The sequence below is a fragment of the Falco rusticolus genome, chromosome 8, assembly GCF_015220075.1.
Source record: "Falco rusticolus isolate bFalRus1 chromosome 8, bFalRus1.pri, whole genome shotgun sequence".
Taxonomy (NCBI): domain Eukaryota; kingdom Metazoa; phylum Chordata; class Aves; order Falconiformes; family Falconidae; genus Falco; species Falco rusticolus.
In genome coordinates, this window is record NC_051194.1 from 47768613 (window position 1) to 47795794 (window position 27182).

The 27182-nt window shown below is 40.6% G+C and overlaps 1 protein-coding gene across 1 annotated transcript in view; it reads right to left on the reverse strand.

Moving 5' to 3' along the window:
* The window catches only part of TTN (titin), a 238738-nt gene that overhangs the window by 28111 nt on the left and 183445 nt on the right, over positions 1-27182 (reverse strand). Inside the window, 19 exon segments of the mRNA XM_037397744.1 lie at positions 49-17154; positions 17274-17576; positions 17668-18255; positions 18372-18668; positions 18753-18950; positions 19460-19564; positions 19667-20257; positions 20435-20722; positions 20817-21107; positions 21210-21497; positions 22283-22588; positions 22682-22984; positions 23073-23369; positions 23466-23753; positions 23874-24173; positions 24414-24716; positions 24807-25106; positions 25222-25497; positions 26589-26891. Of these exon segments, the coding sequence (XP_037253641.1) occupies positions 49-17154; positions 17274-17576; positions 17668-18255; positions 18372-18668; positions 18753-18950; positions 19460-19564; positions 19667-20257; positions 20435-20722; positions 20817-21107; positions 21210-21497; positions 22283-22588; positions 22682-22984; positions 23073-23369; positions 23466-23753; positions 23874-24173; positions 24414-24716; positions 24807-25106; positions 25222-25497; positions 26589-26891 (22731 nt within the window).

Here is a 27182-nt window from a genome sequence, read left to right on the forward strand (position 1 = left end):
ACATGTATTGTTTTAAATATTAAAAATATTTTTATTAGTAAAACACACCTGTTATTTTTGTTCCCTCCTTGGTCTCAGAAGGCACTCCAACACCATATTCATTTTCTCCAGAAACCCGGAAGTAGTAAATGGCACCTTCTTGCAGGCCAGTCACTTTGTAGGACAGGCGATGACAACTGTTTGTCACAGTGACCCACGCTTTTTTGCTAGCTTCTCGTTTTTCAATAACATAGTTCTTTACAGGTGCTCCACCATCATTTTCAGGAACATCCCAAGATAACACAGCAGATTCTTTGGTTACGTCTTTTGCTGCAATATTAGATGGTGGGCCAGGAGTATCAAGAACTTTGACAATTAAAGTCAAGGTAGCAGTGTTCAGGATGTTTTGCAATGTTAACGTGTATTTTCCAGAATCGTTTCTTGTTGCTTTTTCAATAGTAAGAGATGTGCAATTATCTGAAGTATCAATGCTTGCTCGTGTACGGAGATCAGTGTCTGGTTTGTTCCATGTTACATTTGGGACTGGTTTGCCTCTGAAAGGAACAGTCATTGTGAATGATCCACCAGCCTTTACAATTAAAGTCTTCCGCATTTCACTGTCAATATCAAAGGCAGGTTCTTCTTCTCTTTCTTTTGCCACCTGAGGTTCTGAGACATCACTCGGTTCACTGGCACCCATTTTGTTAATGGATTTCACTCTAAAGATGTACTCAGAGCCTGATACTAATCCAGTTACGATGTATTCTGTGCCTCTTAAGTTCTGAATAGCAGTTGTCCAGTCAGTTTCATCAGTTTTCTTGTACTCAACTGTGTATCCTGTTACTGGAGAACCTCCATCAAACAGTGGCTTTGTCCATCCAATTGTGATACTTGTCCTTGTAGCATCCATAATCTTAGGTTTAGATGGGGGAGATGGCAAAAAGACTGGATCTTCTGCCCGAATCAATGGGGTGGTTTCACTTGGAAGACTGAGACCAGCAGCATTTTCTGCATAAACCCGGAATTCATATTCACATCCTTCACGGAGACCAGATGATTTCACTCTTAAATCATAAACTGGCTTTTTGTTTACACGAATCCATCTTAGGCTAGTTTTCTCACGCCTTTCAATTACATAGCCAGAGATCTCACTGCCTCCATCAGAATCAGGTCTTGCCCAGCACAGAGTTATTGAATCTTTGCTCACATTGGTGATCTCTAAAGATGTAGGTGGACTTGGAACTGTAAATGGGTCTAGGGCTTTGACAGCAATGCTTTCTAGAGGCTCACCAACGCCGTACTTGTTAACTCCCATCACTCTGAAAATATACTCATTACCCTTCAGTAGTTTTGTCACTTTACAGGACGTTGTTCTAAGCTCTCCTTCACAAAGTGTCCATGCAATTCTGCTGGTCTCACGTTTTTCTACAATATAATAATCAATATCTGCACCGCCATTTTCTTGAGGGGGTCCCCATGATAAATGGCACTTTTCAGCAGTAAGGCCATTTATTTCTAATGGGCCTGCAGGTGGGCCAGGTCTATCAAGCACTTTGCAATTAATTGCCAAAGATCTTGTTCCTGCAACATTTTGTAATGTTAGTACATACTGTCCTGAATCACCTCGGATACAGTCCTTAACGGTTATTGCAGTAGTGTGATCTGTTGAGGATATTTCAACTCTGGCTTTTCCTTCAAGCTCCTTGCCATCCTTTGTCCATGAAATCACTGGGATTGGCCGTCCTGCAATATCAGCATTGACTTTAAACACTTCTCCAGCTTTCACAACCACAACATCCCTGAATTTTGCATCCATCATAATTCTTGGAGCCTCGACATCATCTTTTACAGTCACAGGTCCAGTTGATTCAGACGGCTGACTGAAGAGTCCAGCAGCGTTCTTTGCAATCACACGGAATTCATATCGCTGGTCTTCTGTAAGTCCACCTACATCAAAGTATGTTTCTTGCACATTAGTAAAATTACACTTTAGCCAACGACCATCTGGTATCTCTCTGCGTTCAATAATATATCCTGTTACTTTAGCTCCACCATCATATTCTGGTTTAGTCCATTTCAGTGAGACACATGTTCTTGTAATATTAGTGACTTCTGGTTGACCAGGAGGATCACATGGATCCCTTGCAGCTACAGGTTCACATGATTTACTGCATTTGCCTATTCCAGCAATGTTTTCAGCATACACACGATATTCATACAACAGTCCTTCATCAAGACCTGTAACTTTCATTTGAGTATCGGGTATGAGGCTCTTGTTGACTTTTGTCCAAAGAATGCTGCTTCTTTCTTTACGCTCCAAGTGATATCCTAATACTCTGCTACCTCCATCATTAACTGGTACCTGCCACGTTACAATCATGAAAGCTTTAGTTGCATGTGTCACATGAGGAGTTCCAGGTGGTCCTGGAGGCTTAAATGGATACTCTGCCACAACAGATGGAGAATTAGTGTAAGTGCTTTTCCCATAGCGGTTTTCTGCACAAATACGGAACTGATATTCAGAGCCAGTGGTGAGTCGAGATACTTTAATTGAAGTTCTTGCAACTGCTGCAGATACTACATCCCATGTTGTTGTGGTAGTTTCTCGTTTCTCCACAATGTAATTGCTAATATGGCACCCACCATCATATGTTGGAGGTTTCCAAGACAGCGTTATGCTATCAGCACTAACTTCATCAATATGCACATCTGTTGGTGGTCCTGGTCTGTCAAGGACAACTACAGTTAAAGAAGCTGTTGTTGATCCAGCAGTATTTGAAAGATGTAATTCGTAATGTCCTAAATCTTCATTTGAAGCTTCCTTGATGGACAATGAAGTTGAAGTCTTTGACATCTGAACATTTACCCTGGTTGTCTCTTTTAAGGGATTCCCGTCCTTCTTCCAGGTAACGGTTGGAAGAGGTCGCCCTCTGATTGGCACATCAATCTTAAGATCATCTCCAGCTTTCACAGTGAATGTGTTGAAAAGGAGTTCAGCAGATGGCTGAATTTCAATATCTTTTGCGATGACTGGGACACCAAGTTCTCTTGGATCACTTTTTCCTTTTTCATTAACAGCAATCACTCTGAAACTATACTCTTCTCCCATACTTAAGCCTGTTATTGTTGCTTCTAATGTTTTCACCTGTGTACATGCACTCCATTTTGTACTTCCTTTAGTTTGCATTTCTACAACATAACCAGTAATTTTACTGCCACCATCGCTTTCTGGCTTTTCCCATTTAATTGAAGCAGAGTTGCGAGTCACATCAACAAGAATGACCTTTGCAGGTGGAGAAGGTGGTTCAGAAACTTTAATTGGGTCAGGTGTTTCTGCTGCTAAGCCAACCCCATATTCATTTACAGCTAGAACACGGAAGTAGTAACTACATCCTTCTTGTAGTTGAGTAATTTTGAAGGAATTCTTAGTACAGTTGTTTGTAACTGTGGCATATGCCTTTCTTGTGGATTCTCGCTTTTCAACTACATAGTTGGTAATTTTAGCTCCACCATCAATAAGTGGTGGTTCCCAGGCTAATGTTACAAAATCTTTCTTCACTTCTCTGATTGTCAGGTTTGTAGGTGCACTAGGTGTATCAAGCACCCTGACATTAACAAAAGCTGATTTTTTGCCACTGTTGTTCTCTAAAGTAAGATTGTATCTACCACTATCAAATCTATTCACATTGTCAATGACCAGCATCGTATAGGAACTGGTGACTTCAATCTGAGCTCGCTCACTAATGGTTCCTTCTGCTTTCTCCCATTTAACTTCAGGTTCTGGTCTTCCTTTGATGGTGACAAACAGGCGCAATGTAGCACTAGCACGTACAGTGACTACTTTTCTGAGATCTGCATCAAGTTCAATTTCAGGAGGCTCAACCTTGTCTGCTGCTATGACTGCACCTGGTATAGTAGCAGGTTCTCCTACTCCTTCTGAGTTGATGGCACAGATGCGGAAGTTATACTCCTGGTTCTCTTTAAGTTTTGTTACGGTGAACTGTTTTGCTTGTAAGCCTGTTGGTGGGGTGCAAGTAGTCCATTCATCAGCAGCAGCTTCTTTTACTTCTACTACATATCCCTTAACTGGAGCACCACCATCATAAATGGGCTTACTCCAGGCAAGGGAAACTGATGACCTGGAAGTGTCTGTAACCTTTGGATTGCTTGGTGGACCCGGTGGATATAGTACATCACAAGCCCGATAGAAAATGGATGGCTCACTGGGTTCCCCTACTCCTGCAGCATTTTCAGCAGAAACTCTAAATTCGTAGAAATGCCCATCGGTAAGGCCCGTTACTCTGAGTCGCAAGTCTGTCAGCCTTTTCTTATTGCATTTGGTCCACCGGATACCATCTTTGTCTCGTTTTTCAAGTATGTAACCTTCAATTTCAGCTCCCCCATTGTCTTCTGGGCGACCCCATGTTACCACCATAGAATCTTTTGTGATTGCTGAAACTTCAGGTGTTGAAGGAGGACCAGGGGGTTTGTACGGATTACGAGCCACAACTGGCTCAGATTCCAAGGGTTCTCCGGTTCCATATTTGTTCACTGCCATTACACGGAAAATGTACTCATTGCCAGCAAGGAGTCTGGTTACTTTGTGGTTAAGAGCTTGCACATCTGTTGCTACTTGTGTCCATGAAAGCCTGCTTGTCTCTCTTTTCTCAATGATATAATGTGAGATACTAGAACCACCGTCATGCAAAGGTGGAGCCCATGCCAAGTAACATTTTTCTGCAGTGACACCTGTAACCTTCAAAGGTCCTTCTGGAGGTCCTGGCCTGTCAAGCACTTTTACAGTGATTGGTATAGATTTTGTGCCTCCAACATTTTTGAGGTTAAGAGTATAGTGACCTCCATCTACTCTTATACAGTCTTTGACAGTAAGAATTGTTTTCTGAATTGTAGATTTAATTTCCATTCTTGCAGTTGCTTCTTCAAGGTCTTTACCATCTTTTGACCATGTAATGTCAGGAACAGGTTTGCCGCGAATATCGGCTTCAAGAACAAAGGTTTCTCCAGCATGAACAACAATGACATCTTTGTATTTGGGATCCAGTGAAGCCCCTGGTGCTTCAATTTCATCTCTGGCAGTAATGGCCCCTGTACTTTCAGATGGTTCACTCAAGCAACCTGCTGCATTTCTTGCAATTACTCTAAATTCATATCGTTGGTCTTCAACAAGACCACTTACTGTAAATTCTGTTTCCAACACATTTGTAAAGCTGGCTTTCATCCAGCGACCATCTGGTAGTTCTTTCTTTTCTACAATATATCCAGTTATTTTGCTTCCACCATCATACTCTGGCTTTTTCCACTTCAGCGTGATATTATTTCTTGTAACAACAACAGCCTCTGGGCGGCCAGGTGGGTCACAAGGATCTCGGGCAACGTATAATTCTGATACTTTGCTGACTTTGCCAATGCCAACAATGTTTTCAGCAGAAACTCTGAACTCATATTCAAGACCTTCTTCAAGGCCATCTGTTTTATATTTGGTGTCTGTAATGAGTGACTTGTTCTGTTTTATCCAAAGAATGCTGTTCTTATCTTTACATTCAAGATGGTAGCCAAGAATTTTGCTTCCTCCATCATTAACTGGTTCATGCCATTGTACAATCATATGGTCCTTGGAAGCTGCTGTTACAAATGGGGTTCCAGGAGGCCCAGGCACCTTGTAGGGGTATTGCACAACAACTGGTTTAGAATCCAAAGGAGAGCTCTTCCCATACCTATTTTCAGCAGAAATCCTGAACTGGTACTCAGAACCTGTTTTAAGCTTTGTTGCTTTGATAGTGGTTCTTGCAACAGTTGCTGACACAATGCTCCATGTGGTAGTGCTTGTGTCACGCTTTTCTACTATATAGTTGCTTATCTGACAGCCACCAGTATAATCAGGTGGATCCCATGATAAAACAACAAAGTCTGCGCTAACTTCATCAAAGCGGACAGGTCCTCGTGGTGGGCCAGGCTTTTCCAGTACAATTATGCTCAGGTGCTCTGTTGCTGTACCAGCTGTGTTTGTTGCAGTTACTGTATATTTACCAAAGTCTTCCTTGTTGCTTTCTTTAATATGTAAGGTGGTTGATGTTGTTGTATCCTGAATATGTAATCTGGTTGTCTGCTTCAGTGGCTGGTCATCTTTTGTCCAAGTAATAGTAGGTTTGGGTCTACCTATAAATGGTACTTCTACCTTCAGGTCTTCTCCAGCCTGTACACTGTATGTATTAAACATCAGTTTGAAACTTGGCTCAATTGTCAAGTCTTTAGCTATCACAGGAATTCCAAGTGCTCTGGGATCGCTTTTGCCTTTTTCATTGTAGGCAATTACACGAAATTGGTATTCCTGTCCTGGACTCAAACCAGACACTACTGCATTGCATGTTTTGGTCTCACTAACAACACTCCATTTTTCCATTCCTTTAGGTTGCATTTCAACAATATATCCCAAAATTCTGCTTCCTCCATCATGTTCAGGTTTTTCCCATGTAAGTGATGCACTTCTCTGAGTCACATCAGTGAGCGTTACTTTCCCAGGAGGCAGAGGTGGCTCTGAGGCTTTGACAGCATCCGTGGTTTCAGCTGGAACACCAATTCCAAATTCATTTTCAGCCATAACTCTGAAGTAATAAGTTGCTCCTTCTGTGAGATTTTCAACTTTAAAACTTGTCTTTCCACACTTAGCACTTACATTTGCAAATGCCTTCCTAGTTGACTCACGCTTGTCTATTACATAGTTCTTTACTTTTGCACCACCATCGATAATCGGTGGTTCCCAAGATAATACAGCAGAATCCTTCTTTATATCCTTTACCACTAAGTTTTGTGGTGGTCCTGGTGTGTCCAAGACTTTTACGGTAACAAATGCAGTTTTAGAACCACTGCTGTTCTCCAACTTAAGAATGTACTTTCCAGCATCATATCTATCACAGTTGTCAATTGAAAGTTGCGTGTAGTTTATGCCTTTATCAATCTGAACTTTTTCTGTGAATTCACCTTCTTCTCGAGACCATGTGATGTCAGGTGTGGGTCTTCCCCTGAATGGTATGTGAATCCTAGCAGACCCACCAGCTCTAACCACTATCCCTTTCCTTAGCTCTGAATCAATATCAAGTTCTGGAGCTTCAAGTTTGTCTTCTGGTTTAATAGTACCAGGAACTGATGCAGCCTCTCCTACACCAATCTTGTTGAGGGCACACACTCGTAGTTTATATTCTTGATGTTCAGTAAGCTTTTTGATTTCAAATCGAGTGGCACGTACACCTGTCTGTGGAGTAACAAGTGACCATTCATCTTCATCTGCTTTACAGATTTCTACAAGGTATCCCTGGATTTCACAACCACCATCATAAATCGGTTTACTCCAACCAAGCGTAACTGAACTTTTGGTAGTATCCACAACATGGGCATTAGTAGGTGGGCCAGGCTTGAACATGGGGTCACAAGCTTTGAAGTAAAGAGAAACTTGGCTTGGTTCACCCACTCCAGCAGCATTTTCAGCAGAAACTCTGAATTCATACTCATGATCCTCTGTTAATCCTGTAACTCTTAATCGCAAATCTGTAATTCGTCGTTTATTGCATTTTATCCATCTAATGCCCGCTCGGTCTCTCTTTTCTACAATGTAACCTATGATTTCACTACCTCCATCACTATCTGGCCGGCTCCAGCAGACAGTCATTGAATCCTTTGTGATGTTGGTAATTTCCAAGGCCTTTGGTGGTCCAGGAACCACAAATGGATTTTTCATCATTACTGGCACAGATTCTAATGGCTCACCAACGCCATATTTGTTAACTGCCATAATACGGAACACATATTCATTTCCTTCCAAGAGTTTTGTTACTTTCAGCATTGTAGGTAAAACCTCTGGAGCAACAACAGTCCACGCTAGGCGACTAGTTTCTCTCTTCTCTACAATATAATGAGAAATATCACTGCCACCATCATGAAGAGGAGGAGCCCATGCCAATGAACATTTTTCAGCTGTAACTCCTGTCACTTGGACTGGGCCCTCTGGTGGTCCTGGCCTGTCCAGAACTTTTACGTTTACTGGTACTGTCTTTGTTCCTGCAACATTAGAGGCTTCTAAAATGTACTGTCCACCATCAACTCTAATGGCGTCTTTTACAATTATTAATGCACTGAAATCTGTGTTCTTTATTTCATATCTAGCAGTTTCCTCAAGCTCTTTATCTCCCTTATACCACTTAATGGTTGGTAGTGGCTTTCCGTGAACATCAGCCTCAAGTCTGAATGTTTCACCAGCATTTACAACAATTGTGTCTTTGTACTTTGGATCCATTGAAATTCGTGGAAGTTCAACTTCATCCCTTGCTGTTATTGGTCCTGTACTGTCAGAAGGTTTGCTTATTGCACCTGCGGCATTCTTTGCAATTACTCTAAATTCGTATCGTTGGTCTTCAGTCAGCCCTGTTACAGTGAACTGAGTTTCAATGATATTTGTGAAGCTAGCTTTCATCCAACGACCATCTGGTAAGTCACGTTTCTCTACAATATAACCAGTAATCTTACTTCCACCATCATATTCTGGTTTGGTCCACTGTAGAGTAATAGAGCTTCTTTTTATTATTATAGCTTCTGGGCGACCTGGAGGATCACATGGGTCACGAGCTACATAGCACTCAGAAACTTTACTTGTTTTGCCTACACCAACAATATTTTCTGCAGAAACTCGAAACTCATATTCAATTCCTTCTTCAAGGTTAGTTGTCTTAAAACTTGTGTCCTGAATAATAGTCTTGTTCACTTTAGCCCATAAAATGCTGTTTTTCTCCTTTCTCTCAAGATGGTAGCCCAACACTCTACTGCCACCATCATTTATTGGTTCATGCCACTGTACAACCATGGAGTCCTTTGTAACCGTTGTCACAAATGGTGTGCCAGGAGGTCCTGGTTCCTTGTAGGGATACTGTGCTACAACTGGTGGAGATTCCAATGCAAAGCTCTGCCCATACCTGTTCTCAGCAAATATTCTGAACTGGTATTCTGATCCAGTTTTCAGTTTAGTCACCTTCAGTGTAGTTCTTGCAACAGTAGCTGAAACTGTTTCCCATACAGTGGTTGTTGTATCTCTCTTGTGAACAACATAGTTGGTGATTTGGCAGCCACCTGTGTATGCTGGGGGATTCCACGATAGGGTAATACTTTCTGCACTTATTTCGTCAAACTTCACAGGTCCTACTGGCGGATCAGGTTTGTCTAGAGTTATTATTTCAACAGAGGCAGACTTTTGCCCAACAACGTTAGCCACAGTGATTTCATAAGTGCCGCTGTCCTCTTTGCTAGTTTCTTTAATATTCAATACAGTAAGATCAGTCAAATCACTAATATTGACTCTTGTCGTCTGCCTTAGTGGCTGGCCGTCTTTTACCCAGGTAACAGTTGGTTTAGGTCGACCTGAAATTGGTACTTCTACTTTCAGATCTTGTCCTACTTGGATACTATAACTGTGAAAAGCAGGTCTTACATCAGGTTCAATCACCAGGTCTTTGGCAACTATTGGAACTGCAAGTGTTCTAGGATCACTCTTACCCTTTTCATTTACAGCCATTACTCTAAAAAGGTATTCTTCCCCTTGAATTAGGTTACTAATAACTGCTTCAAGTGTTTTTACACGAGCACACTCTGACCACTTCTCACTACCCTTTGCTTGCATTTCAACAATGTATTGTATGATTTTGCTGCCACCATCATGTTCAGGTTTTTCCCAGCTTAGTGACACACTGTTTCTTGTGACATCATTCACTGTTATTTTCCCAGGAGGCTGTGGAACTTCAGCAACTTTAATTGGGTCACTGGTTTCTGCGGGGAGGCCAATTCCATATTCATTCTCAGCAGAGATTCTAAAGAAGTAATAGCATCCCTCCTGAAGCTGATCTACTTTCCAAGAAGTCTTGTGGCAGTTTGTTACAACAGCTGCATATGCCTTTCTTGTTGCTTCACGCTTTTCAATAATGTAATTCTTTATTTTTGCTCCACCATCCAAAAGAGGAGGTTCCCATGAAAGTGAAACAGAGTCTTTAGTGATCTCTCTGATTTTTAAATTAACAGGTGCACTTGGGGTATCCAGTACCCTTACACTGACAAAGGCAGACTTTGTTCCACTGCTGTTTTCTAAAGTCAGAGTATACTTTCCAGTATCAAATCTGTTAACATTGTCTAGAACAAGGGAAGTGAAGCTGCTAGTGGTATCAATAATAGCTGCCTCTCTGATCTCACCATCCATTTTAGCCCATTTTACTTCAGGTGTTGGACGACCTCGAATGGGAACAAACAGTCTTAAAGAACCTCCGGCCCTCACATTTACAATCTTCCTTAATTCCATGTCGAGGTCAAGGTCTGGTGCCTCCATCTTTTCTTCCACAATAACAGAACCAGGAACATCTGCATGCTCTCCAACTCCTGCTTTATTAACTGCACATATGCGGAATTTGTATTCATGTTTTTCCACTAATTTTTCTACTTCCATGTGAGTATTCTTAATTCCAGTTGGAGGGGTACAAATTGCCCATTCACCGTCACTTACATCACATTTTTCCACAATGTATCCCTGAATTTCGGAGCCACCATCATAGATAGGTTTACCCCATGAAAGGAAGACTGAAGATCTTGTAACATCCACAACTTTAGGATTATTGGGTGGACCTGGCTTGTAAATAGGATCGCACGCTTTGTAGTAAGTGGAAGGTGGGCTTGGTTCACTAAGACCAGCAGCATTTTCAGCTGAAACTCTGTACTCATAATCATGATTTTCTATAAGCCCAGTCACTCTGTATCGCAGTTCACTTATCAGGCGTTTGTTACATCTTGTCCAGCGAATACCTTCCTTATCTCGTTTTTCAAGGACGTAGCCTAGAATTTCACTACCACCATCTGAGGCTGGCCTTTCCCATACAACTATCATAGAATCTTTGGTAATGGCTGTGACTTCTGGTGCCTTCGGTGGAAGAGGCACTACGAATGGGTTCTTTGCGAGTACTGGTTCAGACTCAAGAGGTTCACCAACGCCGTATTTATTTACTGCCATGATGCGGAAAACATATTCATTTCCTTCTAAAAGCTTTGTAACTTTGCAATTTAGAGTTTGCACATTTGAATCCACAACTGTCCACACCAAGCGACTGGTTTCCCTTTTTTCTACAACGTAGTGTGAAATATCGCTACCACCATCTTGTAGCGGAGGTTTCCATGACAGCATGCATTTTTCAGCAGTAACACCTGTGATCTCAACAGGTCCTTCCGGTGGTCCAGGTCTATCAAGAACTTTGACATTGACAGGGACTTTCTTTTCACCTGCAACATTCTTTGCCAGTAGTACATACTGACCACTGTCAACTCTAATGGCTTCCTTCACACTGAGGCTTGTTGCAAAATCAGTACTTTTTATTTCCATACGAGCAGTGTTTGTCAGCTCATGATCGCCTTTTAACCACTGAATGGAAGGTATTGGTTTGCCATGAACATCAGCGTCAAGCTTGAATGACTCACCAGCATGCACTACAATAGTGTCTTTGTATTTTGGATCCATACTTATATGAGGTGGTTCTACTTCATCTCTTGCTGTAATTGCCCCTGAGCTCTCAGATGGTTCACTGAAAACACCTGCAGCATTTCGTGCTATAACACGGAATTCATACCTCTGGTTTTCAACTAGACCAGTTACTTCAAATTGGGTATCAATGACATTTGTAAAGCTTGCTTTCATCCAACGACCATCAGGTAGCTCCTTCTTTTCAACAACATAGCCTGTGATCTTACTTCCACCATCATATACCGGTTTCTTCCACTGAAGTGTTACTGAGCTTCTTGTGACTATTATAGGTTCTGGACGACCTGGAGGGTCACACGGGTCATGTGCAGTATAGCATTCAGATGCTCTACTTGCCTTTCCAATGCCCACTATGTTTTCTGCATAAACTCTGAACTCATATTCAAGACCTTCCTCAAGGCCAGTTGTCTTAAATTTGGTATCTGGAATAGGTGTTTTATTCAGTTTAGCCCACAGAATGCTGTTTCTTTCTTTGCGCTCCAAGTGATACCCAATGATCTTGCTACCACCATCATTGACTGGTTCATTCCATTGTACCACCATGCTGTCTTTTGAGACATTTGTTACAAACGGTGTTCCAGGTGGACCAGGAACTTTAAATGGGTATTGGGCTATGATTGGCTCTGAAGTGAGATAGCTGCTCTTCCCATATCTGTTCTCAGCTGCGATTCTGAACTGATATTCACAGCCAGTCTTCAATCGACATGCTTTTATAGTTGTTCTTGCAACTGTAGCTGACACAATCTGCCAAGTGGTGGTGGAAGTGTCTCTTTTTTCTACAATATAATTATTGATAGAGCTACCACCATCATACTTGGGTGGCTCCCAGGAAATAGTAATACTATCTGCTGTGACTTCATCTACTTTTACTGGTCCAGTTGGAGGTCCTGGTTTGTCAAGGACAACAATATTTAGTGTTTGAATTGCTTCACCTGCAGAGTTTGTAAGTTTAACCGAATACGTCCCCACATCTTCTCTACATGCTTCTTTTATTGTTAACACTGTGTTATTTTCTGAACTTTCTGCATTTACTCTCGTAGTCTGCTTCAATGCCACATTATCTTTATGCCAAAACACTGCTGGTTTGGGTCGACCAACAAAAGGAACATCAACCTTTAAGTCCTCTCCTGCTAGAACACTGAAAGTGGTAAACAGTAGTTTGAAAGCTGGTGGAATCACAAGATCTTTTGCAACAACTGGTATACCCAGCTGGCGAGGATCACTGATACCTTTCTCGTTCTGAGCTGAAACACGGAAGGTATATTCTTCACCTTGTATCAATCCTGTGATAGTGGCTTCAGTAACTTTTACTGTAGCACAAGTTGACCACTTTTCACTGCCTTTGCTTTGCATTTCTACAATGTAGCCCAGAATTCGGCTACCACCATCATGTTCAGGTTTTTCCCAAGATAAGGATACACTATTTCTTGTCACATCCAACAAAGTTATTTTCCCTGGTGGAAGTGGTCTTTCTGATACTTTTATGGATTCTGAAGTTTCAACTGGAAGGCCTATTCCATACTCATTTTCAGCTAAGACTCTGAAGTAGTAGTTGCAGCCTTCTTGCAGTGAATCAACTTTCCAGCTGGTCTTGTGGCAATTGGCATTAACAGTTGAATAAGCTTTTCTTGTTGATTCACGCTTTTCCACAATGTAATTTTTTATTTTAGAGCCACCATCTATGAGAGGAGGCTCCCATGTGAGTGTAACTGATGATTTTGTAACTTCTTTTATTTTCAAATCTTGAGGTGCCCCTGGGGTGTCCAGAACTCTGACATTCACAAATGCTGACTTACTACCTGAGCTGTTTTCTATTGTCAGTATGTATTTGCCACTATCAAATCTATTTACGTTTTCAACAATAAGTAGAGTATAAGAGCTTGTTGATTCAATGCTTGCTCTGTCCAAAGATTCCCCATGTTCTCTTGTCCATTTGACTTCAGGTGCTGGTCTTCCTTTAATTGGGACAAAGAGCCTTAGAGTACAGCAGGCTCTAATAGTGACAACTTTACGTAGTTCTGCATCAAGTTCAATCTCTGGGGGTAGCATTCTTTCTTCAGCTTTTGGAGTCCCAGGAACAAGAGCAGGTTCTCCAAGACCTTCAGAGTTCATAGCATATATCCGTATTTTATACTCTTGATTTTCTTTCAGGTCAGTGATGGTAAAAGAAGTGGCCTTTAGACCTGCTGGTGGAGTTACAATCTTCCACTCGTCTTCTTCAGGTAGCGCAATCTCAACCATGTAACCTGTGATCTCTGAGCCACCGTCATATATCGGTTTGTTCCATGCTATTGTAATTGAGGACTTGCTGCTATCCAAAACACGAGGATTACCTGGGGGACCAGGCTTAAATACAGTATCACAAGCTTTATAGAATGGACTGGTTGGGCTTGGCTCACTGACTCCAGCAGCATTTTCAGCCATGACTCTGTATTCATATTCATGGCCTTCTGTCAGTCCAGACACTTTATAACGTAAGTCAGTAACAACCCGTTTGTTGCATTTCACCCACCGTAGACCAGCTCTGTCTCGACGTTCCACAATATAGTTAGTTATTGGGCTCCCACCATCAGAATCAGGATGGCCCCAACAAACAACCATAGAATCTTTTGTAATTGCTGTAACTTCAGGTGTTTTAGGTGGATCAGGTGGGACATATGGATTTACTGCAAGAACGGGCTCTGATTCCAGTGGCTCACCAACTCCGTATTTGTTAACGGCCATAACACGGAACACATACTCGTTGCCCTTCAACAGCTTAGTAACCTTCAGTTTAGTCAATGGAACTTCCGTGGCTACAGCTGTCCATGCCAATCTACTGGTTTCACGTTTTTCAACCACATAATGGTCAATTTTTGCACCTCCGTCATCCATTGGAGGTAGCCATGACAGCACACATTTTTCTGCAGTGACTTCAGACACAGCCAAAGGTCCTTCTGGGGGACCAGGTCTATCAAGAACTTTAACATTGAAGATATGCTTAGCAAAGCCACCAGGATTTGTTGCAGTAAGTGTATAGGCACCGCCATCTCTTCTTGAAGAATCTTTATTGACAAGAACAGTAGAGAAATCTGCTATTTTTATTTCTAATTTTGCTGTGTCTTCAAGTTCTTTTTCTCCTTTTGTCCATGTCATAGTCGGTGGAGGGCGACCTGAAACATCAGCCTCGAGTCTGAAAACTTCACCTGCTTTCAGCACTAAAGTGTCTTTGTATTTAGCATCCACTCTTATCTTTGGTGCTTCAATGTCATCTCTACAAGTTATTGCATCTGATGGCTCAGAAGGCTGACTAACAGCCCCACCAGCATTCCTAGCAATCACACGGAATTCATAGGCAGCATCTTCTGTCAAACCACTTACAGTGAACTCAGTCTCTAGTATATTGCTGAAATTAGCCTTCAGCCAACGGCCATTAGGAAGGTCTCTTTTTTCAACAGTGTAGCCAGTTATCTTAAAACCTCCATTATATTCTGGTTTAGTCCACTTCAGTGTAACAGCATGTCTTGTAATGTTTAGAGGTATTGGCTTACCAGGCGGATCTATTGGGTCTAGGGCAAACACAGGCTCAGATGGCTTGCTTGGCTTACTCTTCCCAGCCAGATTTTCTGCTATAACACGGAATTCATATGCAATGCCATCGGTAAGTCCAGTTGATTTAAAGATATTGCCTGATACCAGCATTTTACTTACAGTCTGCCAAAGAATGCTATTTCGTTCTTTTCTTTCAACATGATAACCCAGAATAGGGCTTCCACCATCAGTTACTGGCTCATTCCAGCTAATAGTCATTGTTTCTTTGGTGACTGCAATCACCTGAGGAGTGCCAGGAGGCCCAGGTACCTTAAATGGGTAGTTGGCAACTACAGACTCTGAAGTAATGGCTGGACCAATTCCATATCTGTTTTGAGCTTTAACACGGAACTGATACTCAACTCCAGTAGTCAGATGAATGGCTTTAAATGTAGTACGTATCACTGTGGTTGCCAATTCAGTCCATGTGGTACTGTCAGTTTGACGCATTTCTACAACGTAGTTACTTATTGGTACACCACCATCATTCAAAGGAGGCTCCCATGAGAACGTTACAAAGTCAGATGAAATTTCATCAAATTTGATTGGTCCAGTAGGAGGTCCAGGTATGTCATGAACCTGCACTGTGATTACTTCACTAACTTCTCCAACAATATTTTTAGCTGACAACGGATATTGACCACTATCACTTCGTTTGCATTCATTAATGCTTAGTATGGTTGCAGTTGCAGTATTTTCGTAATTCACCCTTTGTGTTTGCTTAAGTATCTGGTCTTCTTTCTTCCATGTCACAGTAGGCCTTGGACGACCAAGCACAGGAATTTCAATCTTGATATTGTCGCCAGCTTTGGCAATGACTGTTTTCTGGTAGATACCACGGAGGTCAAACTCTGGTAGCATTGTTTGCTCCTTGATAATAACTGGCCTGCTCTCTCTGGGGGCACTCCTTCCAGCACTGTTCACTGCCATTACCTGGAAAGTATACTCTTCATTTTCAGTTAGATTCTTTACAACACAGTCCAGCGTTTTTACAGTAGTGATGTGTGCCCACTGGTTGGTTCCTTTTCTCTGTGCTTCAATTACATACCCAGTGATCTTGCTGCCACCGTCATGTTCTGGTTTTGGCCAAGCCAGGCTAACTGAGTTCCGTGTTACATCCATAATATTAAGGCTCTCAGGTGGGGATGGTGCCTCAGAAGCTCTTACTGGTTCTGCAGTTTCAGCTGGTTCACCAATACCATACTCATTTTCGGCCAGCACTCTGAAATAATATTCACAGCCCTCAGTCAAATTAGGAATCCTGAAGGAACACTTCTGGCAGTTGGTTGTGACTGTAGAATATGCTTTCCGAGTTGATTCACGTTTCTCAACAATATAGTTTGTTATACGTGAGCCGCCATCTATCAGAGGCATATCCCACTGGAGGGTGATGCTGTCTTTGGTTATTTCTCGAGGCTTAAGGTTGATTGGTGGACCTGGTGTATCCAAGACTTTTACATTTACAAACCCAGTCTTCTTACCAGCAGCATTCTCAAGAGTCATTACATATTTTCCTGCATCATATCTGGTGCACTCTGTGACAATCAAGAGTGTGAAAGAGTCTGTGTTTTCAATACTGGCACGTCCTTTGAGAGAAACATCATCTTTTGTCCATGTAACTTCTGGAGTTGGACGTCCTTTAATTGGCACAAAAATCCGAATAGTTAATCCAGCTCTAACAACAAGTGTTCTTCTTAGCTCAGCATCTAATTCAAAGTCAGGAATCTCTTCTCTGTCTTTGATTTCCACACTTGGAATTACTGCTGGTTCACCGACACCTGCAGCATTCATGGCAGATATTCTGAAATTGTATTTGGCTCCTGTCTGCAGATGAGCAACAACAAACTGAGTGATTCTTAAAGCAGTCCCTGTTGTGTCTTTTACCCATTCTTCTTCTCCTTCCTTTTGATGCTCTACTATATAGCCAATAATGTCAAGACCACCGTCGTAGTGAGGCTTGCCCCAGGCTAAAGATGCACTTTTCTTTGTAGTATCAGTCACTCTCGGATTTGCAGGTGGACCTGGTGGATCTGAAAAGTGAGGAAAAAATAAAAACAATACATTACAGAGGAAGTCACTCTTATGCTGTCTGAATGTGCTCCCTGGCCTCCCAGCCACCCCCCAAAAAAAGAAAAGGCATGATACTAACATGTAACATCCTTGCACATTACTGAGTTAGAAGCATCACTTGGTGGTCCAACTCCTGCTCTGTTTTCTGCACTGACACGGAATTCATATTCATTTCCTTCCTGGAGACCAGTTACTTTGCATCTAAGATCTGAAACTGGTTTCTTTGTTGCTCTGACCCATCTTAAACCTTTCTTTTCCCTGCGCTCCACATAGTAACCTGTGATTTCACTTCCACCATCATCTACTGGCCTTTTCCAGGTAACTGTGACAGTATTTTTAGTCACATTTGTTACTTCTGGTTTTCCAGGAGGGCCTGGGGGACCTGTTAAGGAACAGAACAGTACAGTTAACACAAAATTCAGGTCTTCAGAGATTAATAAAAACGCACTGGAAATTCTTAGCTTTCTACGTACCAAATCTGTCCACCATTTTAACTGGTTCTGATTGTACTGGTTCACCCTTGCCATATTGATTTACTGCTGAGACACGGAAAACATATTCATTTCCTTGAATGAGCTTGCTAACAACATGCCTACAGCTTTCAATATTTTCAGCAACCAATGTCCAGAGCAGACGGCTAGTTTCTCTCTTTTCAAGAACATATGATTTGACTGGTGATCCACCATCTTCTGCAGGAGGTGACCATGTAAGAGTTGCTTTTTCTGCTGAAACGTTGCTGATCTCAATAGGCCCCGGAGGTCCTGGAACATCTAAAACTTTCACATGTATGCTTTCCTGCTTAGTGCCAAAAGGATTGGTTGCAGTGATTGTATATTCTCCAGAATCTTTTCTGGCTGCGTATTTGACAGTTAGAGTAGAAGAAGTTGGTGTTGTTTCAATGTGCACGAGCTCTGATGGTCTAAAATCTTTTCCAGCTTTTGACCATGCTGAAGTTGGAGGTGGTTTACCACGGATACTAATAGCAGACACTGTAATGGTCTCTCCTGCTTTTACTGTTAAACCTTCCTTCAAAGTAGGATCGATAACAATGCTTGGTGCCTCTGTCAAAACAAAGAAACAAAACCCCCCAAATGTTATAACAAGAACGGGGGGGTGGGGAAGAGAATTTAGTATTAATTATTCAAATAAAATTCTACATTTTTAGCCATCTACATACCATACTCATCCTTGCATGTTATGGTTCCTGTGGATTCAGATGGAGGACTGATAGCCCCAGCAGTGTTCTTTGCTCTAATTCTGAACTCATATTTGGAGCCCTCGGTGAGGTCAGTTACAGTAAATGCACAGTCTGGAACATTCACATGGTTAGCTTTTGTCCAAGTCTTTGAGGGTAATTCACGCTTTTCAACAATATAGCCAGTTAACTTATGGCCACCATCGTATTTTGGTTCTGTCCAAATGAGTGTTACTGAGTTCCTAGTTACATTGATAACTTCAGGTTTCCCAGGAGGATCTAGAAGAAGAAATAATAGATAGTGGTCAAACAAAAGTTTTTTCAAATTTCAGAATTTTCCTTTTTATTCTCATGTTGACTTACCAATAGGATCAAGTGCCACAACTGGTTCCGATGGCAGACTTGGTTTTCCTACTCCAGCCATATTGATTGCCATTACTCTGAATTCATATTCCAGACCTTCAGTTAATCCTGTCACTCTGAAATCTTTCATTCTTATTGGTGTTTTATTTGCTCTCTTCCACAGAAGACTATTTCTTTCTTTGACTTCAATGTGATAACCTAGAAGATAAATGGTGAGATGAAAGTATGAGTGGTTTTCTAGAAATCTTAATTTCTCATAGCATTGTGAAATATCATACTGCCTGTATGGCATGTCACATACACGTTGTACAAGAGGAACACTGAAAAACAGATTAAGAAATGGATATGGACATACCTTACAGTTATATGTAATCACAATTACGAGATGTCTGTAAATGCAAATTGCTAATTTTATAGACCCAAGTAATGTAACATGTAAGTTTGTTTTTCTTTCTTTAGATGTTTTGACTCTGTGCAAAAATATTGTTTTTCAGTTAGTCTTTTCCTGACTTTTAAGTTAAATATTTTTTAAAAATAATCACAGACAAAGAGTAGGAAGTAAAACAGTGAAATCAATCAATCAATCAATCAATCAATCAATCAATCAATCAATCTAAAGCATAAACACCTGATAGTTTTAGCTTACCCTTTGACACAGGGAAAGAACTATTAAGAATTGAAACACTAGGGAGGCTTTTGAGACATACCTGTGATTGGTGAGCCTCCGGTTCTTCTGGGATCAGTCCAAGTTAAAGCTACAGATTCATGCCGAACATCAACAATGTTGGGAGGTGGAGGAGCATCTGGCACATCTGAAAAATATTAAAATATATATATATATGCAGTAACACTAAAAATAAATACCACCCCTAAAACATTTTTTTTCAATTTTAAAAATTATAATGGGTACTTACCAAATGGATGTTTTGCAATGACAGGGTCAGATTTAAGACCTTCACCTACTCCATATTTATTTTCAGCCCTGATCCTGAATGTATATTCATTTCCTTCATGAAGTCTTGTAACTCTAAACGTGGTCTTCTGGACTGCAGAGGCACAAGTCACCCACTTATTGTTTACATTATCTCTCTTCTCTAGGACATAATTAGTGATTTCTGAACCACCATCATCTTTTGGAGGGCCCCACTTTAAGGTTATGGCATCGGCTGTGACTTCGTCAAATTTCACCGGACCAGTTGGTATGCCAGGTTTGCCAACAACTTTTACAGAAATAGTGCCTTCCTTGCTGCCAACAACGTTTTTTAGAGTTATTGTGTATTTTCCAGCATCAGCTTTTTGGCAGTCATGTACTATAAGTGTGGTGTTAACTGCTGTAGATTCAAATGCAACTCTTCCACTCTCAGTAAGTGCCTGGTCTTCATCTTTCTTCCAAGTTACAGCAGGGACAGGTTTGCCTTTAATTGGGATTTTAAGACGGAAATTGCTACCCTCTTTAGCTATATAGCACAAATCAGGTAGATCTCTTAAATCAAGATCAGGTGCCACTGTAAAAATAAAAGAAACCCATTATTAAACTATACATAAATTATGTGATAAAATTAAAATGTTGTTTTGTATTTATGTAAGCACCTGATTTGTATGTATGCATAGTAATGATAATAAGCATAAAATAAATGTAATTTGGGTAAGTGAAGCTTTGCATCAATGATCTTGCTTCTTACCAACATCATCTCTTGCCACAATTGTGATCTCCGTTGGAGTTCCATATCCAGCATCATTTTGGGCTCTCACTCTGAAAGTGTATTCTTCCCCTTCTTTTAGGTCTCTCATTGAAAAATGGAGGTTCTTTGCCCGCATGACTTCTTGCCATTTATCTTCACCAATCAGGACCTCGACAACATATGCAAAAATACGGCTTCCACCATCACTGATAGGTTTTTTCCATACTAAATTGCATGAAGATTTTGTTACAGCTGAAGCTTTTAGATCCACAACTGGCCCAGGTGTTTCTAGATGGAAGAAAAGTATAGTAAGTGTCCATTCAAGCGAGAAATATATATGATTTGAACACCAAAACAAGTTAAATGGATCTTTTTTTCTTACCAGAAGCTTTAACAGCATCACGAGTTTCACAGGGGTCACCAATACCATATTCATTTTCAGCAAAAACCCTGAAGAAGTAAGATTTGCCTTCTTCTAAGTTAGTTATCCTGCAGCTTGTCTTTGGACATTCTGTTGTTACTGTGGACCATGACTTTCTTTCTGCATCACGTTTTTCAACGACGTAATTTGTGATTGGACTGCCACCATCTATTAGTGGAGGTTCCCATGTAATGAAGGCAGAATCCTTAGACGCTTCCTTTACAATCAGGTTAATTGGAGGGCCCGGAGTATCTAGATAAACACAACAAACCGACATTTGATGTAGTAAAATAAAAAAAATTATCAGTTAAAAAGTTAACAAATCATTATAATGGGGAAACCCCTGACACTTACCAAGTACTTTTACAACAATGGTGTACGCCTTTTTGCCACAGCTGTTCTCCAGACTGAGAACATATTTTCCAGCATCGTATTTGTTTACATTTTCACAACGCAGGAAGGTATCAAAATCAGTTGACTTGATATCTAATCCTTGTCTATCTCTTAGGTTGGCACCCACTTTAGACCATGTAATTTTTGGAGGTGGACGTCCTCTTACTGGTACATAAAGTCTCATAGTGACTCCAGCACGCAACACAAGGACTTTCCTTAGTTCTGCATCAAGTTCTCCTTCAGGAGGAACTGTGTGTTTAACAAAAAGCATGCAGTTAAAACATCATCTTTAAGACTATCACTAAAGTTACTGCAACAAAAAGTTCCTCTTTACTGGCATTTCACTAGTATGAACCCATGATGATGTTAGTGATTTAGTTTCCTGACTCCCGTTTCAAGATCATTTGCAAACTTGGCATTATTTTGCACTCGTTTAAATTCCATTTTTTTGCCTTTTCCACCATTTATTTTACTTATCACATGAAGAAGCCTCCTAGTTTCTCTAGAATTCAAAGGAGTTTCAAAGCCTCCTGGACTATACTGCTTTTCTTGAACCAAGACAGTTCTGTGAAGCAATGCTTTTGTACATACAGCAAAACGCATACAGAAGCCAGCTTCTTAAGGAATAAGTGTCATACAACTAAATAGTGTGTCACACAGATGGTTAGAATGGTAATCTTGTTCTCAAATTATTTAGAAGACATGAAGAAGAGTGGAAGTTTTAAGAACACAAGAGAACTGAAAAGTCTAATTTTAGGCTTAGAGAAAGAAAAAATTCTTGAAGACCCAAACTAGAAGGCAGCAGAGCATCTAACATAAAAATGAAAAAGGCAGACACCACTCAGATTCTACTCAGTTCCTGTTCCTAATCACCCTATTCTCATCCAAATTAGCCACTTCTAGCCTAATTTTTTTGAGAAATGACAGATTCCAAATTAATCTCCTTCTGTGTTCTGTGACAAACCCTGTCTTTGAAACCCATCCCATGAACTAAAGCAAAAGTCAACAAGATAATTTGTTTTCAGCAAACATACTTAAAATGTCTTTGGCAGTGTGTTTATCAGGAACATCACTTGGATCACTGTATCCAATCTTATTGACAGCATAAATGCGGAACTGGTACTCTGTATCTTCTATCAGACCTGTTACCACAAATCGTGTAGCCTGTAAGTTCTTGGGTAGATTGCATCTGACCCAGTTATCTGTGTCAGCTCTTTTTGCTTCCACTAGGTAACCAATAATAGGGCTTCCTCCGTCATATGCTGGTTTGCCCCAGGACAGGCTTATCGAATTACGAGTAGTATCAACCACTTTCGGGAAAGCAGGTGGGCCAGGAGGATCTGAGAGCAAAAATAACATAAAATGGTCACACCAAATGCTGTAAAAAAGTATTAGGAAATAAACATGGAAAATATTTGAGACTTGTAGCTTACACTGAGGATCACGAGCGTATACTGCTTTAGATGGTGCGCTAGGCTTGCCAGGTCCGGCCTTATTCAATGCTATGACCCGGAACTCATATTCTGTTCCTTCTTGGAGTCCAGTAGCCTTGACAGTTCTTTCAATGACAGGCTTTCTGTTTACCTTTGTCCAGGTAAGACCCTTAGTTTCACGCTTCTCAAGTATATAACCAGTTATTGGGGATCCACCATCACTAGCTGGTGGCTTCCAGCTAACAGTCATAAAGTCTTTCGTTACATTGCTAATTATCGGTGGATCACAAGGTCCGGGTACATCTGTGAAGATTTATTTGAAAGTTATGTTCACATTCGTAAGGCACACAAAAAACCAGTGACTAATGAAGCTACCCCACAAAGCACTTACCATATGGATTCTTAGCAACTGCTGGTTCAGTCAGGATAGGATCTCCAACACCATATTTGTTTTCAGCACATATGCGGAACTGATACTCATGTCCTTCTATTAGTTTCTCCACTGTGCAGCTTGTAATGGGTACATTGGCAGTGACCTGGGCCCAGTTTGGTCTGCTTGTTTCACGCTTGTCCACAATGTAGTTAGTAATTTCTGAACCTCCATCTTCCAGAGGAGGCTCCCAAGAAAGCATTGCACGATCGGCATACATGTGTTTGATTTTAACGGAGGCTGGTGGACCAGGCTTATCTAGAAGAATTAACATCACATTGTTATAGCTCTATCTCTTGCTGTATCATTTAATTATAAATGTTATTTATTATTAACAGATAGTCTTTAGCTTACCAAGTACTTTAAGCTTAATGGTTGCTGACTTGGATCCACTTGTATTTTCAGCAGTAATAGTATAGTCTCCCGTTTGCTTCCTGTTAACACTGAACAACTCTACCGTAGCAAGGTTTCTCTTAGTGGTGATCTTAACACCTTCAGATGGCTTTAAAACTTCTCCGTCTTTCTTCCAGGTGATTGTTGGCATTGGCTTGCCATAAACATTTGCCTCCAGGCGCACATTAGTTCCAGCTTTTACTGTAAGCTGTGACTGCATAGACAGATCCAACTCTATTCTGGGGGGAACTGAAAGAACCCAAGACTTTATCAGTCTAGTAAGAGATAAACATCTCATTCTCCACATGAGTGTTAGTTCAATATGCACACACTCTTATCAGAGTTCTCAAATGCCTTTACATTCCTTACCATTTTCTGGGTGAATGGTCACTGGATCAGAAGGTTCCGAAGGTCGGCTAATGTTAACTGCTGTTTTGGCAATTGCTCTAAATTGATACTGAGCATTTTCTTCCAAATCAGTAGCAGTGTACTCTTCTAGAGGTATTTGATGTGGTGTTGTATTGCACCGAACCCACTTATCACCAGGTAATTTGCAAGCTTCAACAAAGTAGCCAATAAGTTTGCTACCACCATCATGCTTTGGTCTTGTCCATACCAGTGATACAGTACTCTTAGTAACATCAATAACTTCAGGTTTTCCAGGGGGATCTAAGGCAAATAAGATCATGTTATAGTCTGTTTTGCCAAAAAAGGTAACATTAAAAAAATGGCTTTAATAGGGCTGGATCCTATTTACAGCATACTCACAAAGTGCACTCACAGTGCAGTCATGGTATACATGAAAATACAAACATAAGGGCAAACTGAAGATCATAAAGAGTTGCAGATATACTGAAAATGACCATAAAACCAGCAGTCTGTTGCAAATTATTGGTATGTTTGACTTACCAACTGGTGCTCTTGCTGTGACAAACTCAGTTGGTTTACTAGGTTTACTTGCTCCAGCTCTGTTCAATGCATAAATTCTGAAGGTATACTCAAGACCTTCGATGAGCCCCACACAAGGGTATTCTGTGGAACGTACAGCTGTGTCATTAGCTTTCACCCACAGTAAACTGTTTCTTTCTTTGCGCTCAATGAGATAGCCAGTGATTGGACTTCCTCCATCACTATCTGGTTTATCCCAGGCAACAAAAATGCAGTCCTTATTGACCTTGGTAATACGTGCATTCTTTGGTTCACTAGGAACATCTAGGATGAAGCACAAAGATGAATTTCAATCACATGCTTTCTTACTAGGAGGACTAAAAAGAGAAATGCAGCTATGAAAAACTGACATACCAAATGGGAATCTTGCAATCATCTTGCCAGAAGTAAGGGGCTCAGAAATCCCAAAACGATTTTCAGCACGAACGCGGAACATATACTCTTGTCCAGGAATCAGCTTTCCAATTCTGCAGCTTGTCTTCGTGACAGAAGCTAAAGCTGTTACCCAGTCTCCTCGGCTTACATCACATTTCTCAACTACATAGTTTGTAATATTACTGCCACCATCTTCAAGAGGTATATGCCATGCAAGAGTGCAAGCATCAGCATCTATTTCAGAAATATCAAATGGAGGCTGTGGTGGACCTGGTTTATCTGCAGAAAAAAGTATATTAAGGAAAAAAAGGGATGAAAGAACGTTGCAACCCCTGGAATATATTAAATTAGTTCTGTATAAAGCTGGGTTTAAAAATAATTAAATGAAACATACCCATGACTATCACTCTGATTTTCTGACTATCCATACCAGAGCTATTTTCTGCAGTAAGAGTGTAAAAATCAGAGTCTTTTCTAGTTACATCCTTAATGATAAGAACAGAAGACTTTTCTGCTTTATGCACAGCAAGGCGACTGGATGTAAGTACATCTTGATCTCCTTTCAACCATTTACAGACTGGCTGAGGCTTCCCATATACATGAGCTTCAATTCTCAGTTTCTTTCCAGCTTTAATGTGAACATGATCAGGCATCAGAATCTTAGGTGGGACTGAAAAAAAAAAAACCACACAGACTTATAAATTCAGCTTCTGTGGCATATTGATTAACATTTTCTTATATTTTCTTGTAAACATTCTCTGCTTCTCTCCTAAGTGGAATCACGAGCAGGAATGGCTTGATAATTTTTAATTTAGGTTCCACTTATGGACAACTAGGGATTCTGCAGTGGGCAGTATCTATTCTAGTCTTACTTTTACATTCTGCTAAGTTTATAAGAGAGTATTTTTGAGTCTGGATTTCCTTCTCACGTGTTTACGTAGAGACTTGTGCACTATTAATGCATGACATGTAATTCCACTTTATATCTGGAACTTGTTTCTCCCTTATTGCTGACTTTCTACAAGACAAGTATGAAGGAGGAGAAAAGACAGACCGAAGTTCCTACTGAACTAAACCCATTTCCACAGTCAATCCTTTAATATCCTTGGATTACTTTTCAGACAGAGCCCCTTCTACAACTTCTTTTTGCACAACATCTGATTTCTTAAAAAAAGAAACCTGGTAATATGTTTGATGTACTTTCCTTCCTGCCGTTGGCTAGTTTTCTCATTTGCTCCTGTACCTCTCTCTTCCTCTTTCCATTTCACAAATGAAGAAGGTTCTCTCATCTGCCTCTAACCCCTATGTCTTCCTGTACCTCAGGGACCCTACCACCCTAATTAGGCCAACCTGTGCTCCCTGCCTTTTGCTTGACATCTCAAACAATTCTACAATATAAAGAACTTGTTTCCTCTTCTCTTAAAACAGCTGTCACTTCTGGCCCCATTTATCTCTCAAATTATCACTCTCTTTTCCTCTCTCATCGTAAGTTCATTGAAGGTATTTATTGTTTCTCCTTAGTTCCTATCTTCTGGTTTCAACTGAAACCATACCTGCAAAATTCTTTAATATTTCTGAATTAGAGGTCAACTCTCATCCTTTCTGACCTGTCAAAACATTCAATACAGTTAACCATAGTCCTCCAGATGACTTCACAAAGCATATGTCTTTCTGGAACTCACTCAAAGAACTAGAATTCTTGGTCATTTCATTATTAAAGCAGACTATTGCAGCATAGGTAGTATTTAAATTTTTACTTACTGAGTTGTTCTTTAATTTCAAATACTCCTTCAGCTTCTCTTGGCAAACTTACTCCTACAGCATTTCTAGCTGCCACTCTAAACTTATATTTCTTTCCCTCTTTCAGGCCAGCTACAACAATGGAAAGATCTTTAACAATTGAATATTCTGTCCAACGATCTGCTGGTTGGTCATCTTCTTTGTAGCTAACAATGTATCCATCAACTTTAGAACCTCCATCACGTAGTGGTGGCAGCCAGCCTAAAGTAGCACTATTTTTCGTAATTTCAGTAACTTCAAGTTTTCTTGGTGGATCAGGTTCACCTTTCAGAGGAAAAAAACACAAACACATTAAACATTGAATTTAACAGATTTTCTGACTATTGACTACTTACTGAATTATTGGATGCTGTCCATGCTAAATCAACAAGGACACTATGGAAAACATTCTTTACAATTGCAAAGGTACTATATTCATAGATTGTATTATTTGAAAGAAACTGATACTGAAATATTTATGTTTATCATTGAGTAGTTAGTAGTATTGTCCAGTTTAGAAACAACAACTTTCAAAAAATGCAAAATATTAAAATTAGAGAAAAAAATGGAAGATGT